Here is a 15,600-nt window from a genome sequence, read left to right on the forward strand (position 1 = left end):
TTTAAGTGGGAGAACTTGCACAATTGGTGGCTGACTAAATACTTTGGCCCCACTGTATATACTGTGTTTTATACCATCTACTGCACCTTGCCTGTGCCACTTGGCCATTGCTCATCCATATACTTATATGTACATATTCTCAGCCCAGGACCGAGTTTGGGAAACCCTGGTCTATTATAAGCATTAAGTTTAATAGATTATATGAACATTGTTTCCAGGGAAAAGTGATATTCTTTGGTAAACTCTCATGTTCTATGACTGAGTGAAATGTCTTTGAATTGCACTGAATTAAATCATACTTCCTGTCACTTAAATTCTTATTCTACATCCTGTGCAGTGTTGCCAATTTAATTATAATTTCAACTCATGAGTTGAATGGGAGTCTATTCTAAAATTCAGATTTGAGCACAACCCTGGTGTATAAAATATCATATAGTGTTTTCGATTGCATTATTCTATACTGAACAAAAATATAAATGCAAATATGCAACAATTTCAACAAATTTACTGAGTTACAGTTCATATTAGGGAATCGGTCAATTTAAATCAATAAATAAAACTCTAATCTATGGATTTCACAATTTGGCAGGATGCAGCCATGGAGGGCATAGGCCCACCCAATTGGGAGTCAGGCCCACCCACTGGGGAGCCAGGCCAAGCCAATCAGAATGAGTTTTTCACCACAAAAGGGCTTTATTACAGACAGAAATATTCCTGAGTTTGGATCTTTTCTGGGATCTTTTATTTCAGTTCATGAAACATGGGAGCAACACTTTACATGTTGCATTTATATTTTTGTTCAGTGGATTTTCACATCAAAATTCATATCCACCCCAGAAACATGGTCATCAACTCACTTCATGCTACAAATGCAAAGTCATTCATTCATTTACATTTATACTATCATTAATTTCTACAATTGACCTGTCTGATGATAATAATATTATTGACAACAGATATGAATTGACCTGTCTGATGATAGCACGACAACAGGTATGAATATACATATATACTCTCTCTCTCAGCATTGGAAACACATGTTAAGTCGATAAAGAATAAAAATTAAAAGAAAACATTACACTCACAGAAGTTCCAAAAGAATAAAGACATTTCAAATGTCATTGTGTCTATATCTCTCTCGCATTCCTCCCTCACAGCATCACATGCCCATGGCTCCTCCTCTTCCTCTTCTCCCACATTACAGTGTAATGTCCTGCTGAACCACCAGGGGGCCCTAGAGATAGGGTTGCAAAATTGCTGAATGTTTTAATAAATTCCCTAGTTTTCCCAAAATCACTGTTGGAGGATTCCCTGAATCAGGAGGATATAATCAGAGATGTTATATCGACTTCGCAGCTATATTAGAATGGTTTAACCATGGTCTCTTGACTGAATCTCACACCTATTTTGGTTTGGTGTCAGTTTGTCCACAAGAGGGCGACGCACTACTAGAGACCTATAGGTAGGATGTGTCATGGGATGAGCTGGGCTGCTCAAAACGAAAGGTAACTATAGCGCTCTGCCATCGGGCTTCATTATTTTCCAGTCGGCTGGCTGCGCCTGGAGTGTCTGAAAATGGACTCATCAAAAGTAAGACAATATAGTTCGGAAAGGAAAACTTAGTATGTTACTATTTTATCTGTAAAGGTCCCTGAAAAAGGTTGTTGATACAGTTAAGTAGGCTACATTGTATCCGTTTCATATTTGATTTTACAGCAACATGGAAGTGCGAGATTGACTCGATCAAAGTAACGGAAATAGTGATTTACGTGATGAAATGCAATAACATGTGATGTAATAGACATTAATGTAGGCCTATGAACTATATATTCTAATCTTGCTATGAATTCATAACGCAGTAATGTCATAGTAATGTATAGCTAGTACTTGGCACGTCATTCGAACGAGCGAATAAAGCGGAAATAGATTAGAATGTACTTTGTAACGTTAATTAACTGGTAAATTGTTGCGATTTACAATCAAGTGATGTTGTCAAGAGAACTAGTGATCTCAACAATGACTATCTCATCCATTAAGTTTTATTACACACCTAGACCCTAACCTGGTGTGGTCCTCAGTAGAAAAGACTGCAGACAAGACAGACTGTGTGTGTGTCTGTGTGTGTGTGTGTGTGTGTGTGTGTGTAGGTGGTAGCTGCCTCTGAGAAGGAACAGAAGCCAGCAGGGAAGGAGAGTGAAGAGACGTCCAGTGAACCGTCCATCACCTCTTCTGGAATGTGAGTGAACATAGAGGATATTAGTCCAGGGTGAGAATTATGGGTTGGCTCAAATAAACCGTCAGGGTTGGGAAGGTTACTTTCTAAATGTGATCCGTCACAGTTACATGTTATCTGTCCAGAAATGTAATCGGTAACGGTTACCCACAAACTCAATAACTTAATCTGATTACACTCCGTTACTTTTAGATTACTTTCCCCTTAAGAGCCATTAGAAGAAGACAATAATGTATGTTAACATTGGAACGACATCTATTGCAGGATAAATCAATGTTAATGTTTCCATAGCTGGCCATATATGGATGGAAAATGTGACTTTATGGGTTGGTTATGTAGGCGTCTTCTAACCCATCACTTTCCACTTCATATAATAATATGATTCAATTATATATTTACATTAAAAACCAAAGTCTATCAGATTTCCAGTCATTCCAATAATGTTATACCCCTTGATCTTCAAGAACAGGACTTGGAAATATGGAAGTATAGATTAGCCAAAGTGTGTAACCTGAGCATGACCCCAAAACTACGGAGTTAGCCAGTCTACTCTCTTTATGATTTTGTTGTCATGGAGGACTGATTCGCCTCATTGATTCGAGTTGAAAAGTAAATGCTGTTCTCATGGAACGGTGCTTTGCCAAGAGTGTGCAATGCTGTCATCAAGGCAAAGGGTCGCTACTTTGAAGAATCTCAAATACAACATATATTTTTATTTGTTCAACACTTTGTTTGGTTACTACATGATTCCTTATGTGTTATTTCATAGTTTTGATGTCTTCACTATTATTCGACAATGTAGAAAATAGTCCAAATAAAGAAAAACCCTTGAATGAGGAGTGTCCAAACTTTTGAAGTCCAAAAATGGATGTAGCAACTACAGATTGGCCCTTTAAGCCTATCAAAAGTTTTAGGAAAAAAAGCCCCACTTTTATTCCACAGGCTGGGATCCTCACTATGCAGCTGTTATTCTATAGGCTGGGATCCTCACTATGCAGCTGTTATTCTATAGGCTGGGATCCACACTATACAGCTGTTATTCTATAGGCTGGGATCCTCACTATGCAGCTGTTATTCTATAGGCTGGGATCCACACTATGCAGCTGTTATTCTATAGGCTGGGATCCTCACTATGCAGCTGTTATTCTATAGGCTGGGATCCACACTATACAGCTGTTATTCTATAGGCTGGGATCCTCACTATGCAGCTGTTATTCTATAGGCTGGGATCCTCACTATGCAGCTGTTATTCTATAGGCTGGGATCCTCACTATGCAGCTGTTATTCTATAGGCTGGGATCCACACTATGCAGCTGTTATTCTATAGGCTGGGATCCTCACTATGCAGCTTTTATTCTATAGGCTGGGATCCACACTATGCAGCTGTTATTCTATAGGCTGGGATCCACACTATGCAGCTGTTATTCTATAGGCTGGGATCCACACTATGCAGCTGTTATTCCATAGGCTGGGATCCTCACTATGCAGCTGTTATTCTATAGGCTGGGATCCTCACTATGCAGCTGTTATTCTATAGGCTGGGATCTGCACTATGCAGCTGTTATTCTATAGGCTGGGATCCACACTATGCAGCTGTTATTCTATAGGCTGGGATCTGCACTATGCAGCTGTTATTCTATAGGCTGGGATCCACACTATGCAGCTGTTATTCCATAGGCTGGGATCCTCACTATGCAGCTGTTATTCTATAGGCTGGGATCCTCACTATGCAGCTGTTATTCCATAGGCTGGGATCCTCACTATGCAGCTTTTATTCTATAGGCTGGGATCCTCACTATGCAGCTGTTATTCTATAGGCTGGGATCCACACTATGCAGCTGTTATTCTATAGGCTGGGATCCTCACTATGCAGCTGTTATTCTATAGGCTGGGATCCACACTATACAGCTGTTATTCTATAGGCTGGGATCCTCACTATGCAGCTGTTATTCTATAGGCTGGGATCCACACTATGCAGCTGTTATTCTATAGGCTGGGATCCACACTATGCAGCTGTTATTCTATAGGCTGGGATCCTCACTATGCAGCTGTTATTCTATAGGCTGGGATCCACACTATACAGCTGTTATTCTATAGGCTGGGATCCTCACTATGCAGCTGTTATTCTATAGGCTGGGATCCACACTATGCAGCTGTTATTCTATAGGCTGGGATCTGCACTATGCAGCTGTTATTCTATAGGCTGGGATCCGCACTATGCAGCTGTTATTCTATAGGCTGGGATCCACACTATGCAGCTGTTATTCTATAGGCTGGGATCCACACTATGCAGCTGTTATTCTATAGGCTGGGATCCACACTATGCAGCTGTTGTCCCACAGGCTGGGATCCACACTATGCAGCTGTTGTCCCACAGGCTGGGATCCACACTATGCAGCTGTTGTCCCACACTATGCAGCTGTTATTCCATAGGCTGGGATCCACACTATGCAGCTGTTATTCCATAGGCTGGGATCCACACTATGCAGCTGTTATTCTATAGGCTGGGATCCACACTATGCAGCTGTTGCAAGAGCGCATTTTCTCAGCTTAAACTTCTTGAATTCAACCATTATTGGGTTAAAATACACATTTAGATTTGTTATCAGCCATCCACAACCACCACAATCCGTAAGCTAAATGAGAGAGCAGCGGTGTGATCAATGAGCTATGTAGATCAATATTAAGTGATATCCGTATAGCCGTCATCCTTACCTCAAAGCGTTTCTTCAAGTTTGATACCGACAGAACAGTGTAGTGACCACAGCATGTGGTGGTGTAGGGGAACAGAACAGTGTAGGGACCACAGCATGTAGTGGTGGTGTAGGGGAACAGAACAGTGTAGTGACCACAGCATGTGGTGGTGGTGTAGGGGAACAGAACAGTGTAGTGACCACAGCATGTGGTGGTGGTGGTGTAGGGGAACAGAACAGTGTAGTGACCACAGCATGTAGTGGTGGTGGTGTAGGGGAACAGAACAGTGTAGTGACCACAGCATGTAGTGGTGGTGTAGGGGAACAGAACAGTGTAGTGACCACAGCATGTAGTGGTGTAGGGGAACAGAACAGTGTAGTGACCACAGCATGTGGTGGTGGTGTAGGGGAACAGAACAGTGTAGTGACCACAGCATGTGGTGGTGTAGGGGAACAGAACAGTGTAGTGACCACAGCATGTGGTGGTGTAGGGGAACAGAACAGTGTAGTGACCACAGCATGTAGTGGTGCTGTAGGGGAACAGAACAGTGTAGTGACCACAGCATGTAGTGGTGTAGGGGAACAGAACAGTGTAGTGACCACAGCATGTGGTGGTGGTGTAGGGAACAGAACAGTGTAGTGACCACAGCATGTAGTGGTGGTGTAGGGGAACAGAACAGTGTAGTGACCACAGCATGTGGTGGTGGTGTAGGGAACAGAACAGTGTAGTGACCACAGCATGTGGTGGTGGTGTAGGGGAACAGAACAGTGTAGGGACCACAGCATGTGGTGGTGGTGTAGGGGAACAGAACAGTGTAGGGACCACAGCATGTGGTGGTGCTGTAGGGGAACAGAACAGTGTAGTGACCACAGCATGTGGTGGTGGTGTAGGGGAACAGAACAGTGTAGTGACCACAGCATGTGGTGGTGGTGTAGGGGAACAGAACAGTGTAGTGACCACAGCATGTGGTGGTGGTGTAGGGGAACAGAACAGTGTAGTGACCACAGCATGTGGTGGTGGTGTAGGGGAACAGAACAGTGTAGTGACCACAGCATGTAGTGGTGGTGTAGGGGAACAGAACAGTGTAGAGACCACAGCATGTGGTGGTGGTGTAGTAGGGGAACAGAACAGTGTAGAGACCACAGCATGTAGTGGTGGTGTAGGGGAACAGAACAGTGTAGTGACCACAGCATGTAGTGGTGGTGTAGGGGAACATAACAGTGTAGTGACCACAGCATGTGGGGGTGGTGTAGGGGAACAGAACAGTGTAGTGACCACAGCATGTGGTGGTGGTGTAGGGGAACAGAACAGTGTAGTGACCACAGCATGTGGTGGTGTAGGGAACAGAACAGTGTAGTGACCACAGCATGTGGTGGTGCTGTAGGGGAACAGAACAGTGTAGTGACCACAGCATGTGGTGGTGTAGGGAACAGAACAGTGTAGTGACCACAGCATGTGGTGGTGGTGTAGGGGAACAGAACAGTGTAGTGACCACAGCATGTGGTGGTGCTGTAGGGGAACAGAACAGTGTAGGGACCACAGCATGTGGTGGTGTAGGGGAACAGAACAGTGTAGTGACCACAGCATGTGGTGGTGGTGTAGGGGAACAGAACAGTGTAGGGACCACAGCATGTGGTGGTGCTGTAGGGGAACAGAACAGTGTAGGGACCACAGCATGTAGTGGTGTAGGGGAACAGAACAGTGTAGTGACCACAGCATGTGGTGGTGTAGGGGAACAGAACAGTGTAGTGACCACAGCATGTGGTGGTGCTGTAGGGGAACAGAACAGTGTAGGGACCACAGCATGTGGTGGTGTAGGGGAACAGAACAGTGTAGTGACCACAGCATGTGGTGGTGGTGTAGGGGAACAGAACAGTGTAGTGACCACAGCATGTAGTGGTGGTGTAGGGAACAGAACAGTGTAGTGACCACAGCATGTGGTGGTGTAGGGGAACAGAACAGTGTAGTGACCACAGCATGTGGTGGTGTAGGGGAACAGAACAGTGTAGTGACCACAGCATGTAGTGGTGGTGTAGGGGAACAGAACAGTGTAGTGACCACAGCATGTGGGGGTGGTGTAGGGGAACAGAACAGTGTAGTGACCACAGCATGTGGTGGTGGTGTAGGGGAACAGAACAGTGTAGTGACCACAGCATGTGGTGGTGGTGTAGGGGAACAGAACAGTGTAGTGACCACAGCATGTGGTGGTGCTGTAGGGGAACAGAACAGTGTAGTGACCACAGCATGTGGTGGTGGTGTAGGGGAACAGAACAGTGTAGTGACCACAGCATGTGGTGGTGGTGTAGGGGAACAGAACAGTGTAGTGACCACAGCATGTGGTGGTGCTGTAGGGGAACAGAACAGTGTAGGGACCACAGCATGTGGTGGTGTAGGGGAACAGAACAGTGTAGTGACCACAGCATGTGGTGGTGGTGTAGGGGAACAGAACAGTGTAGGGACCACAGCATGTGGTGGTGCTGTAGGGGAACAGAACAGTGTAGGGACCACAGCATGTAGTGGTGTAGGGGAACAGAACAGTGTAGTGACCACAGCATGTGGTGGTGGTGTAGGGGAACAGAACAGTGTAGTGACCACAGCATGTGGTGGTGCTGTAGGGGAACAGAACAGTGTAGGGACCACAGCATGTGGTGGTGAGGGGAAACAGAACAGTGTAGTGACCACAGCATGTGGTGGTGGTGTAGGGGAACAGAACAGTGTAGTGACCACAGCATGTGGTGGTGGTGTAGGGAACAGAAACAGTGTAGTGACCACAGCATGTGGTGGTGGTGTAGGGGAACAGAACAGTGTAGTGACCACAGCATGTGGTGGTGGTGTAGGGGAACAGAACAGTATAGTGACCACAGCATGTGGTGTGGTGTAGGGAACAGAACAGTGTAGTGACCACAGCATGTAGTGGTGGTGTAGGGGAACAGAACAGTGTAGTGACCACAGCATGTGTGGTGGTGTAGGGGAACAGAATAGTGTAGTGACCCACAGCATGTGTGTGGTGGTGTAGGGGAACAGAACAGTGTAGTGACCACAGCATGTAGTGGTGGTGTAGGGAACAGAACAGTGTAGTGACCACAGCATGTGGTGGTGTAGGGGAACAGAACAGTGTAGTGACCACAGCATGTGGTGGTGGTGTAGGGGAACAGAACAGTGTAGTGACCACAGCATGTGGTGGTGGTGTAGGGGAACAGAACAGTGTAGTGACCACAGCATGTGGTGGTGCTGTAGGGGAACAGAACAGTGTAGGGACCACAGCATGTGGTGGTGTAGGGGAACAGAACAGTGTAGTGACCACAGCATGTAGTGGTGGTGTAGGGGAACAGAACAGTGTAGTGACCACAGCATGTGTGGTGTGTAGGGAACAGAACAGTGTAGTGACCACAGCATGTGGTGGTGTAGGGGAACAGAACAGTGTAGTGACCACAGCATGTAGTGGTGGTGTAGGGGAACAGAACAGTGTAGTGACCACAGCATGTGGGGGTGGTGTAGGGGAACAGAACAGTGTAGTGACCACAGCATGTGGTGGTGGTGTAGGGGAACAGAACAGTGTAGTGACCACAGCATGTGGTGGTGTGTAGGGAACAGAACAGTGTAGTGACCACAGCATGTGTGGTGGCTGTAGGGGAACAGAACAGTGTAGTGACCACAGCATGTGGTGGTGGTGTAGGGAACAGAACAGTGTAGTGACCATGCATGTGGTGGTGGTGTAGGGGAACAGAACAGTGTAGGGACCACAGCATGTGGTGGTGCTGTAGGGGAACAGAACAGTGTAGGGACCACAGCATGTAGTGGTGTAGGGGAACAGAACAGTGTAGTGACCACAGCATGTGGTGGTGGTGTAGGGGAACAGAACAGTGTAGTGACCACAGCATGTGGTGGTGCTGTAGGGGAACAGAACAGTGTAGGGACCACAGCATGTGGTGGTGTAGGGGAACAGAACAGTGTAGTGACCACAGCATGTGGTGGTGGTGTAGGGGAACAGAACAGTGTAGTGACCACAGCATGTGGTGGTGGTGTAGGGGAACAGAACAGTGTAGTGACCACAGCATGTAGTGGTGGTGTAGGGGAACAGAACAGTGTAGTGACCACAGCATGTGGTGGTGGTGTAGGGGAACAGAACAGTGTAGTGACCACAGCATGTGGTGGTGTAGGGGAACAGAACAGTGTAGTGACCACAGCATGTAGTGGTGGTGTAGGGGAACAGAACAGTGTAGTGACCACAGCATGTGGGGGTGGTGTAGGGGAACAGAACAGTGTAGTGACCACAGCATGTGGTGGTGGTGTAGGGGAACAGAACAGTGTAGTGACCACAGCATGTGGTGGTGGTGTAGGGGAACAGAACAGTGTAGTGACCACAGCATGTGGTGGTGCTGTAGGGGAACAGAACAGTGTAGTGACCCAGCATGTGGTGGTGGTGTAGGGGAACAGAACAGTGTAGTGACCACAGCATGTGGTGGTGGTGTAGGGGAACAGAACAGTGTAGTGACCACAGCATGTGGTGGTGCTGTAGGGGAACAGAACAGTGTAGGGACCACAGCATGTGGTGGTGTAGGGAACAGAACAGTGTAGTGACCACAGCATGTGGTGGTGGTGTAGGGGAACAGAACAGTGTAGGACCACAGCATGTGGTGGTGCTGTAGGGAACAGAACAGTGTAGGGACCACAGCATGTGGTGGTGGTGGGGAACAGAACAGTGTAGTGACCACAGCATGTGGTGGTGGTGTAGGGAACAGAACAGTGTAGTGACCACAGCATGTGGTGGTGCTGTAGGGAACAGAACAGTGTAGGACCACAGCATGTGGTGGTGGTGTAGGGGAACAGAATAGTGTAGTGACCTGGCATGTGGTGGTGGTGTGGGAACAGAACAGTGTGTGTGACTGTACAGCATGTGGGACCACAGCATGTGGTGGTGTAGGGAACAGAACAGTGTAGTGACCAGCATGTAGTGGTGGTGTAGGGGAACAGAACAGTGTAGTGACCACAGCATGTGGTGGTGGTGTAGGGAACAGAACAGTATAGTGACCACAGCATGTGGGTGGTGTAGGGAACAGAACAGTGTAGTGACCACAGCATGTAGTGGTGGTGTAGGGGAACAGAACAGTGTAGTGACCACAGCATGGGGGTGGTGTAGGGGAACAGAACAGTGTAGTGACCACAGCATGTGGTGGTGGTGTAGGGGAACAGAACAGTGTAGTGACCACAGCATGTGGTGGTGGTGTAGGGGAACAGAACAGTGTAGTGACCACAGCATGTGGTGGTGCTGTAGGGGAACAGAACAGTGTAGTGACCACAGCATGTGGTGGTGGTGTAGGGAACAGAACAGTGTAGTGACCACAGCATGTGGGGTGGTGGTGTAGGGGAACAGAACAGTGTAGTGACCACAGCATGTGGTGGTGCTGTAGGGGAACAGAACAGTGTAGGGACCACAGCATGTGGTGGTGTAGGGGAACAGAACAGTGTAGTGACCACAGCATGTAGTGGTGGTGTAGGGGAACAGAACAGTGTAGTGACCACAGCATGTGGTGGTGGTGTAGGGGAACAGAACAGTGTAGTGACCACAGCATGTGGTGGTGTAGGGGAACAGAACAGTGTAGTGACCACAGCATGTAGTGGTGGTGTAGGGGAACAGAACAGTGTAGTGACCACAGCATGTGGGGGTGGTGTAGGGAACAGAACAGTGTAGTGACCACTATACATGTGGTGGTGGTGTAGGGGAACAGAACAGTGTAGTGACCACAGCATGTGGTGGTGTGGTGGGAACAGAACAGTGTAGTGACCACAGCATGTGGTGGTGCTGTAGGGGAACAGAACAGTGTAGTGACCACAGCATGTGTGGTGGTGTAGGGGAACAGAACAGTGTAGTGACCACAGCATGTGGTGGTGGTGTAGGGGAACAGAATTGTGTAGTGACCACAGCATGTGGTGGTGCTGTAGGGGAACAGAACAGTATAGGGACCACAGCATGTGGTGGTGTAGAAACAGAACAGTGTAGTGACCACAGCATGTAGTGGTGGTGTAGGGGAACAGAACAGTGTAGGACCACAGCATGTGGTGGTGCTGTAGGGGAACAGAACAGTGTAGGGACAGAACACACAGCATGTAGTGGTGTAGGGGAACAGAACAGTGTAGTGACCACAGCATGGTGGTGGTGTAGGGGAACAGAACAGTGTAAGTGACCACAGCATGTGGTGAGTGCTGTAGGGGAACAGAACAGTGTAGGGACCACAGCATGTGGTGGTGTAGGGGAACAGAACAGTGTAGTGACCACAGCATGTGGTGGTGGTGTAGGGGAACAGAACAGTGTAGTGACCACAGCATGTGGTGGTGGTGTAGGGGAACAGAACAGTGTAGTGACCACAGCATGTAGTGGTGGTGTAGGGGAACAGAACAGTGTAGTGACCACAGCATGTGGTGGTGGTGTAGGGAACAGAACAGTGTAGTGACCACAGCATGTGGTGGTGTAGGGGAACAGAACAGTGTAGTGACCACAGCATGTAGTGGTGGTGTGGGGAACAGAACAGTGTAGTGACCACAGCATGTGGGGGTGGTGTAGGGAACAGAACAGTGTAGTGACCACAGCATGGTGGTGGTGTAGGAACAGAACAGTGTAGTGACCACAGCATGTGGTGGTGCTGTAGGGGAACAGAACAGTGTAGTGACCACAGCATGTGGTGGTGGTGTAGGGGAACAGAACAGTGTAGTGACCACAGCATGTGGTGGTGGTGTAGGGGAACAGAACAGTGTAGTGACCACAGCATGTGGTGGTGGTGTAGGGAACAGAACAGTGTAAAGGGACCACAGCATGTGGTGGTGCTGTAGGGGAACAGAACAGTGTAGGGACCACAGCATGTGGTGTGTAGGGGAACAGAACAGTGTAGTGACCACAGCATGTGGTGGTGGTGTAGGGTGAACAGAACAGTGTAGGGACCACAGCATGTGAGTGGTGCTGTAGGGGAACAGAACAGTGTAGGGACCAGCATGTAGTGGTGTAGGGGGAACAGAACAGTGTAGTGACCACAGCATGTGGTGGTGGTGTAGGGGAACAGAACAGTGCAGTGACCACAGCATGTGGTGGTGCTGTAGGGGAACAGAACAGTGTAGGGACCACAGCATGTGGTGGTGTAGGGAACAGAACAGTGTAGTGACCACAGCATGTGGTGGTGGTGTAGGGGAACAGAACAGTGTAGTGACCACAGCATGTGTGGTGGTGTAGGGAACAGAACAGTGTAGTGACCACAGCATGTAGTGGTGGTGTAGGGGAACAGAACAGTGTAGTGACCACAGCATGTGGGGGTGGTGTAGGGGAAACAGAACAGTGTAGTGACCACAGCATGTGGTGGTGGTGTGTAGGGGAACAGAACAGTGTAGTGACCACAGCATGTGGTGGTGGTGTAGGGGAACAGAACAGTGTAGTGACCACAGCATGTGGTGGTGGTGTAGGGGAACAGAACAGTGTAGTGACCACAGCATGTGGTGGTGTAGGGGAACAGAACAGTGTAGTGACCACAGCATGTAGTGGTGCTGTAGGGGAACAGAACAGTGTAGTGACCACAGCATGTGGTGGTGGTGTAGGGGAACAGAACAGTGTAGTGACCACAGCATGTGGTGGTGCTGTAGGGAACAGAACAGTGTAGGGACCACAGCATGTGGTGGTGCTGTGGGGAACAGAACAGTGTAGTGACCACAGCATGTAGTGGTGGTGGGGGAACAGAACAGTGTAGTGACCACAGCATGTGGTGGTGGTGTAGGGGAACAAAACAGTGTAGTGACCACAGCATGTGTGTGGTGGTGTAGGGGAACAGAACAGTGTAGTGACCACAGCATGTGGTGGTGTAGGGAACAGAACAGTGTAGTGACCACAGCATGTGGGGTGTAGAACAGAACAGTGTAGTGACCACAGCATGTAGTGGTGTGTAGGAACAGAACAGTGTAGTGACCACAGCATGTGGTGGTGGTGGTGGTGGTGAAACAGAACAGTGTAGTGACCACAGCATGTGGTGGTGGTGTAGGGGAACAGAACAGTGTAGTGACCACAGCATGTGGTGGTGGTGGTGGTGGTGTAGGGGAACAGAACAGTGTAGTGACCACAGCATGTGGTGGTGTAGGGGAACAGAACAGTGTAGTGACCACAGCATGTGGTGGTGGTGTAGGGGAACAGAACAGTGTAGTGACCACAGCATGTGGTGGTGGTGTAGGGGAACAGAACAGTGTAGTGACCACAGCATGTGGTGGTGTAGGGTAACAGAACAGTGTAGTGACCACAGCATGTGGTGGTGTAGGGTAACAGAACAGTGTAGTGACCACAGCATGTAGTGGTGTAGGGGAACAGAACAGTGTAGTGACCACAGCATGTGGTGGTGCTGTAGGGGAACAGAACAGTGTAGTGACCACAGCATGTGGTGGTGGTGTAGGGGAACAGAACAGTGTAGTGACCACAGCATGTGGTAGTGGTGTAGGGGAACAGAACAGTGTAGTGACCACAGCATGTAGTGGTGCTGTAACTCGCTCTGGATAAGAGCGTCTGCTAAATGACTTAAATGTAAATGTAAATGTAGTGACCACAGCATGTGGTGGTGGTGGTGGTGTAGGGGAACAGAACAGTGTAGTGACCACAGCATGTGGTGGTGGTGGTGGTGGTGGTGTAGGGGAACAGAACAGTGTAGTGACCACAGCATGTGGTGGTGTAGGGGAACAGAACAGTGTAGTGACCACAGCATGTAGTGGTGCTGTAGGGGAACAGAACAGTGTAGTGACCACAGCATGTAGAGGTGTAGGGGAACAGAACAGTGTAGTGACCACAGCATGTGGTGGTGGTGTAGGGGAACAGAACAGTGTAGTGACCACAGCATGTGGTGGTGGTGTAGGGGAACAGAACAGTGTAGTGACCACAGCATGTGGTGGTGCTGTAGGGGAACAGAACAGTGTAGCACTAAAGGGACCATGGCATGTGTGGTGTAGGGAACAGAACAGTGTAGTGACCACAGCATGGTGGTGGTGTAGGGAACAGAACAGTGTAGTGACCACAGCATGTGGTGGTGCTGTAGGGGAACAGAACAGTGTAGGGACCACAGCATGTGGTGGTGTAGGGGAACAGAACAGTGTAGTGACCACAGCATGTAGTGGTGGTGTAGGGGAACAGAACAGTGTAGTGACCACAGCATGTGGTGGTGTAGTAGGGGAACAGAACAGTGTAGTGACCACAGCATGTGGTGGTGGTGTAGGGGAACAGAACAGTGTAGTGACCACAGCATGTGGTGGTGGTGGTGGTGGTGTAGGGGAACAGAACAGTGTAGTGACCACAGCATGTGGTGGTGGTGGTGGTGGTGGTGGTGTAGGGGAACAGAACAGTGTAGTGACCACAGCATGTGGTGGTGTAGGGGAACAGAACAGTGTAGTGACCACAGCATGTGGTGGTGGTGTAGGGGAACAGAACAGTGTAGTGACCACAGCATGTGGTGGTGGTGTAGGGGAACAGAACAGTGTAGTGACCACAGCATGTGGTGGTGGTGTAGGGGAACAGAACAGTGTAGTGACCACAGCATGTGGTGGTGGTGGTGTAGGGGAACAGAACAGTGTAGTGACCACAGCATGTGGTGGTGGTGTAGGGGAACAGAACAGTGTAGTGACCACAGCTGGTAGTGGTGGTGTAGGGGAACAGAACAGTGTGTGACTGTTTCCTGTGTCCAGGTTGACCCCGTCTGGAGAGAAGTGTCGTAGTCTGGAGACTGTGATCTCTAGGCTGGAGATGCTGAATGTGGGAAAGGTAGGTAGGTAGGTTACTCGGTAAGAGTGTGTGTGTGTGTGTGTGTGTGTGTGTGTGTGTGTGTGTGTGTGTGTGTGTGTGTGTGTGTGTGTGTGTGTGTGTGTGTGTGTGTGTGTGTGTGTGTGTGTGTGTGTGTGTGTGTGTGTGTGTAATGTTCTAATGTATTTCATGATGATATGTGATATTGAGAGACCAGTAGAAATATTATAGTACGTCTTAACAATATGAATATATTCATGTTCTTTATTTTATTTCAGTTGTCAGGTTTTATATTCCTTCCTCACTGTTGTTATCTTTGTTGTTTTAGAAAACATTGGATGGTCCAGCTCTGCTGCTGACCACTCTGGAGGAGATGAACCCAGATGAGTTGAGGAGATTCCAGTTTTACCTGACTAGTAGCAGGATGTTCAGCTTTCCTCTCATCCCAGAGAGCCAGCTGGAGAACACTGACAGACAGGACACAGTGGATCAGATGGTGAAGAGATACGGCCCTGAGGGAGCTGTAGAGAACACACTGAAGATCCTGAGGGAGGTGGACCGAAATTATCTGGCAGAGAAGTTAGAGAGAGATCACACTAGAGGTAACACTGTTAAGAAAATGTGTCAAACGTTCCTTCAAACAAAAGACAACATGATTTAAATGAATAATTGATCATGTAATACAACAAATATACCATTACCCCTCTCTTCACTTCTCTTCTATACCTGTATCTGCCACAGTAACAACATGGTGGAGAGACTCATCAGACAGATGAATGGAGAAGGAGGAAGGAGGATGTAGTAATGAGGGTAAGGCTAGTGGCCATGTCAGAGGTCAAATGTCATTGCGGACAAAACCACATATAGATCACAGCCACATGCTGTCTGAAGTGTGTGTGCTACAGTTAACAGTGAGTTCTAC

The 15,600-nt window shown here is 48.2% G+C and overlaps 1 protein-coding gene across 1 annotated transcript; it reads left to right on the forward strand.

Annotated features, from left to right (window-relative positions):
* Positions 1 to 1,482: 1,482 nt before the first annotated feature.
* On the forward strand, positions 1,483 to 15,488 carry LOC135570132 (caspase b-like). The gene is made up of 5 exons (XM_065016202.1): positions 1,483 to 1,590; positions 2,148 to 2,236; positions 14,624 to 14,699; positions 15,007 to 15,280; positions 15,420 to 15,488. The coding sequence occupies exons 1-5, from the start codon at positions 1,576 to 1,578 to the stop codon at positions 15,452 to 15,454; spliced, it is 489 nt and encodes a 162-aa protein (XP_064872274.1). The 5' UTR covers positions 1,483 to 1,575; the 3' UTR covers positions 15,455 to 15,488.
* The last annotated feature ends 112 nt before the right edge of the window (positions 15,489 to 15,600 follow it).

The sequence above is a fragment of the Oncorhynchus nerka genome, unplaced genomic scaffold (assembly GCF_034236695.1).
Source record: "Oncorhynchus nerka isolate Pitt River unplaced genomic scaffold, Oner_Uvic_2.0 unplaced_scaffold_1084, whole genome shotgun sequence".
Classification (NCBI taxonomy): domain Eukaryota; kingdom Metazoa; phylum Chordata; class Actinopteri; order Salmoniformes; family Salmonidae; genus Oncorhynchus; species Oncorhynchus nerka.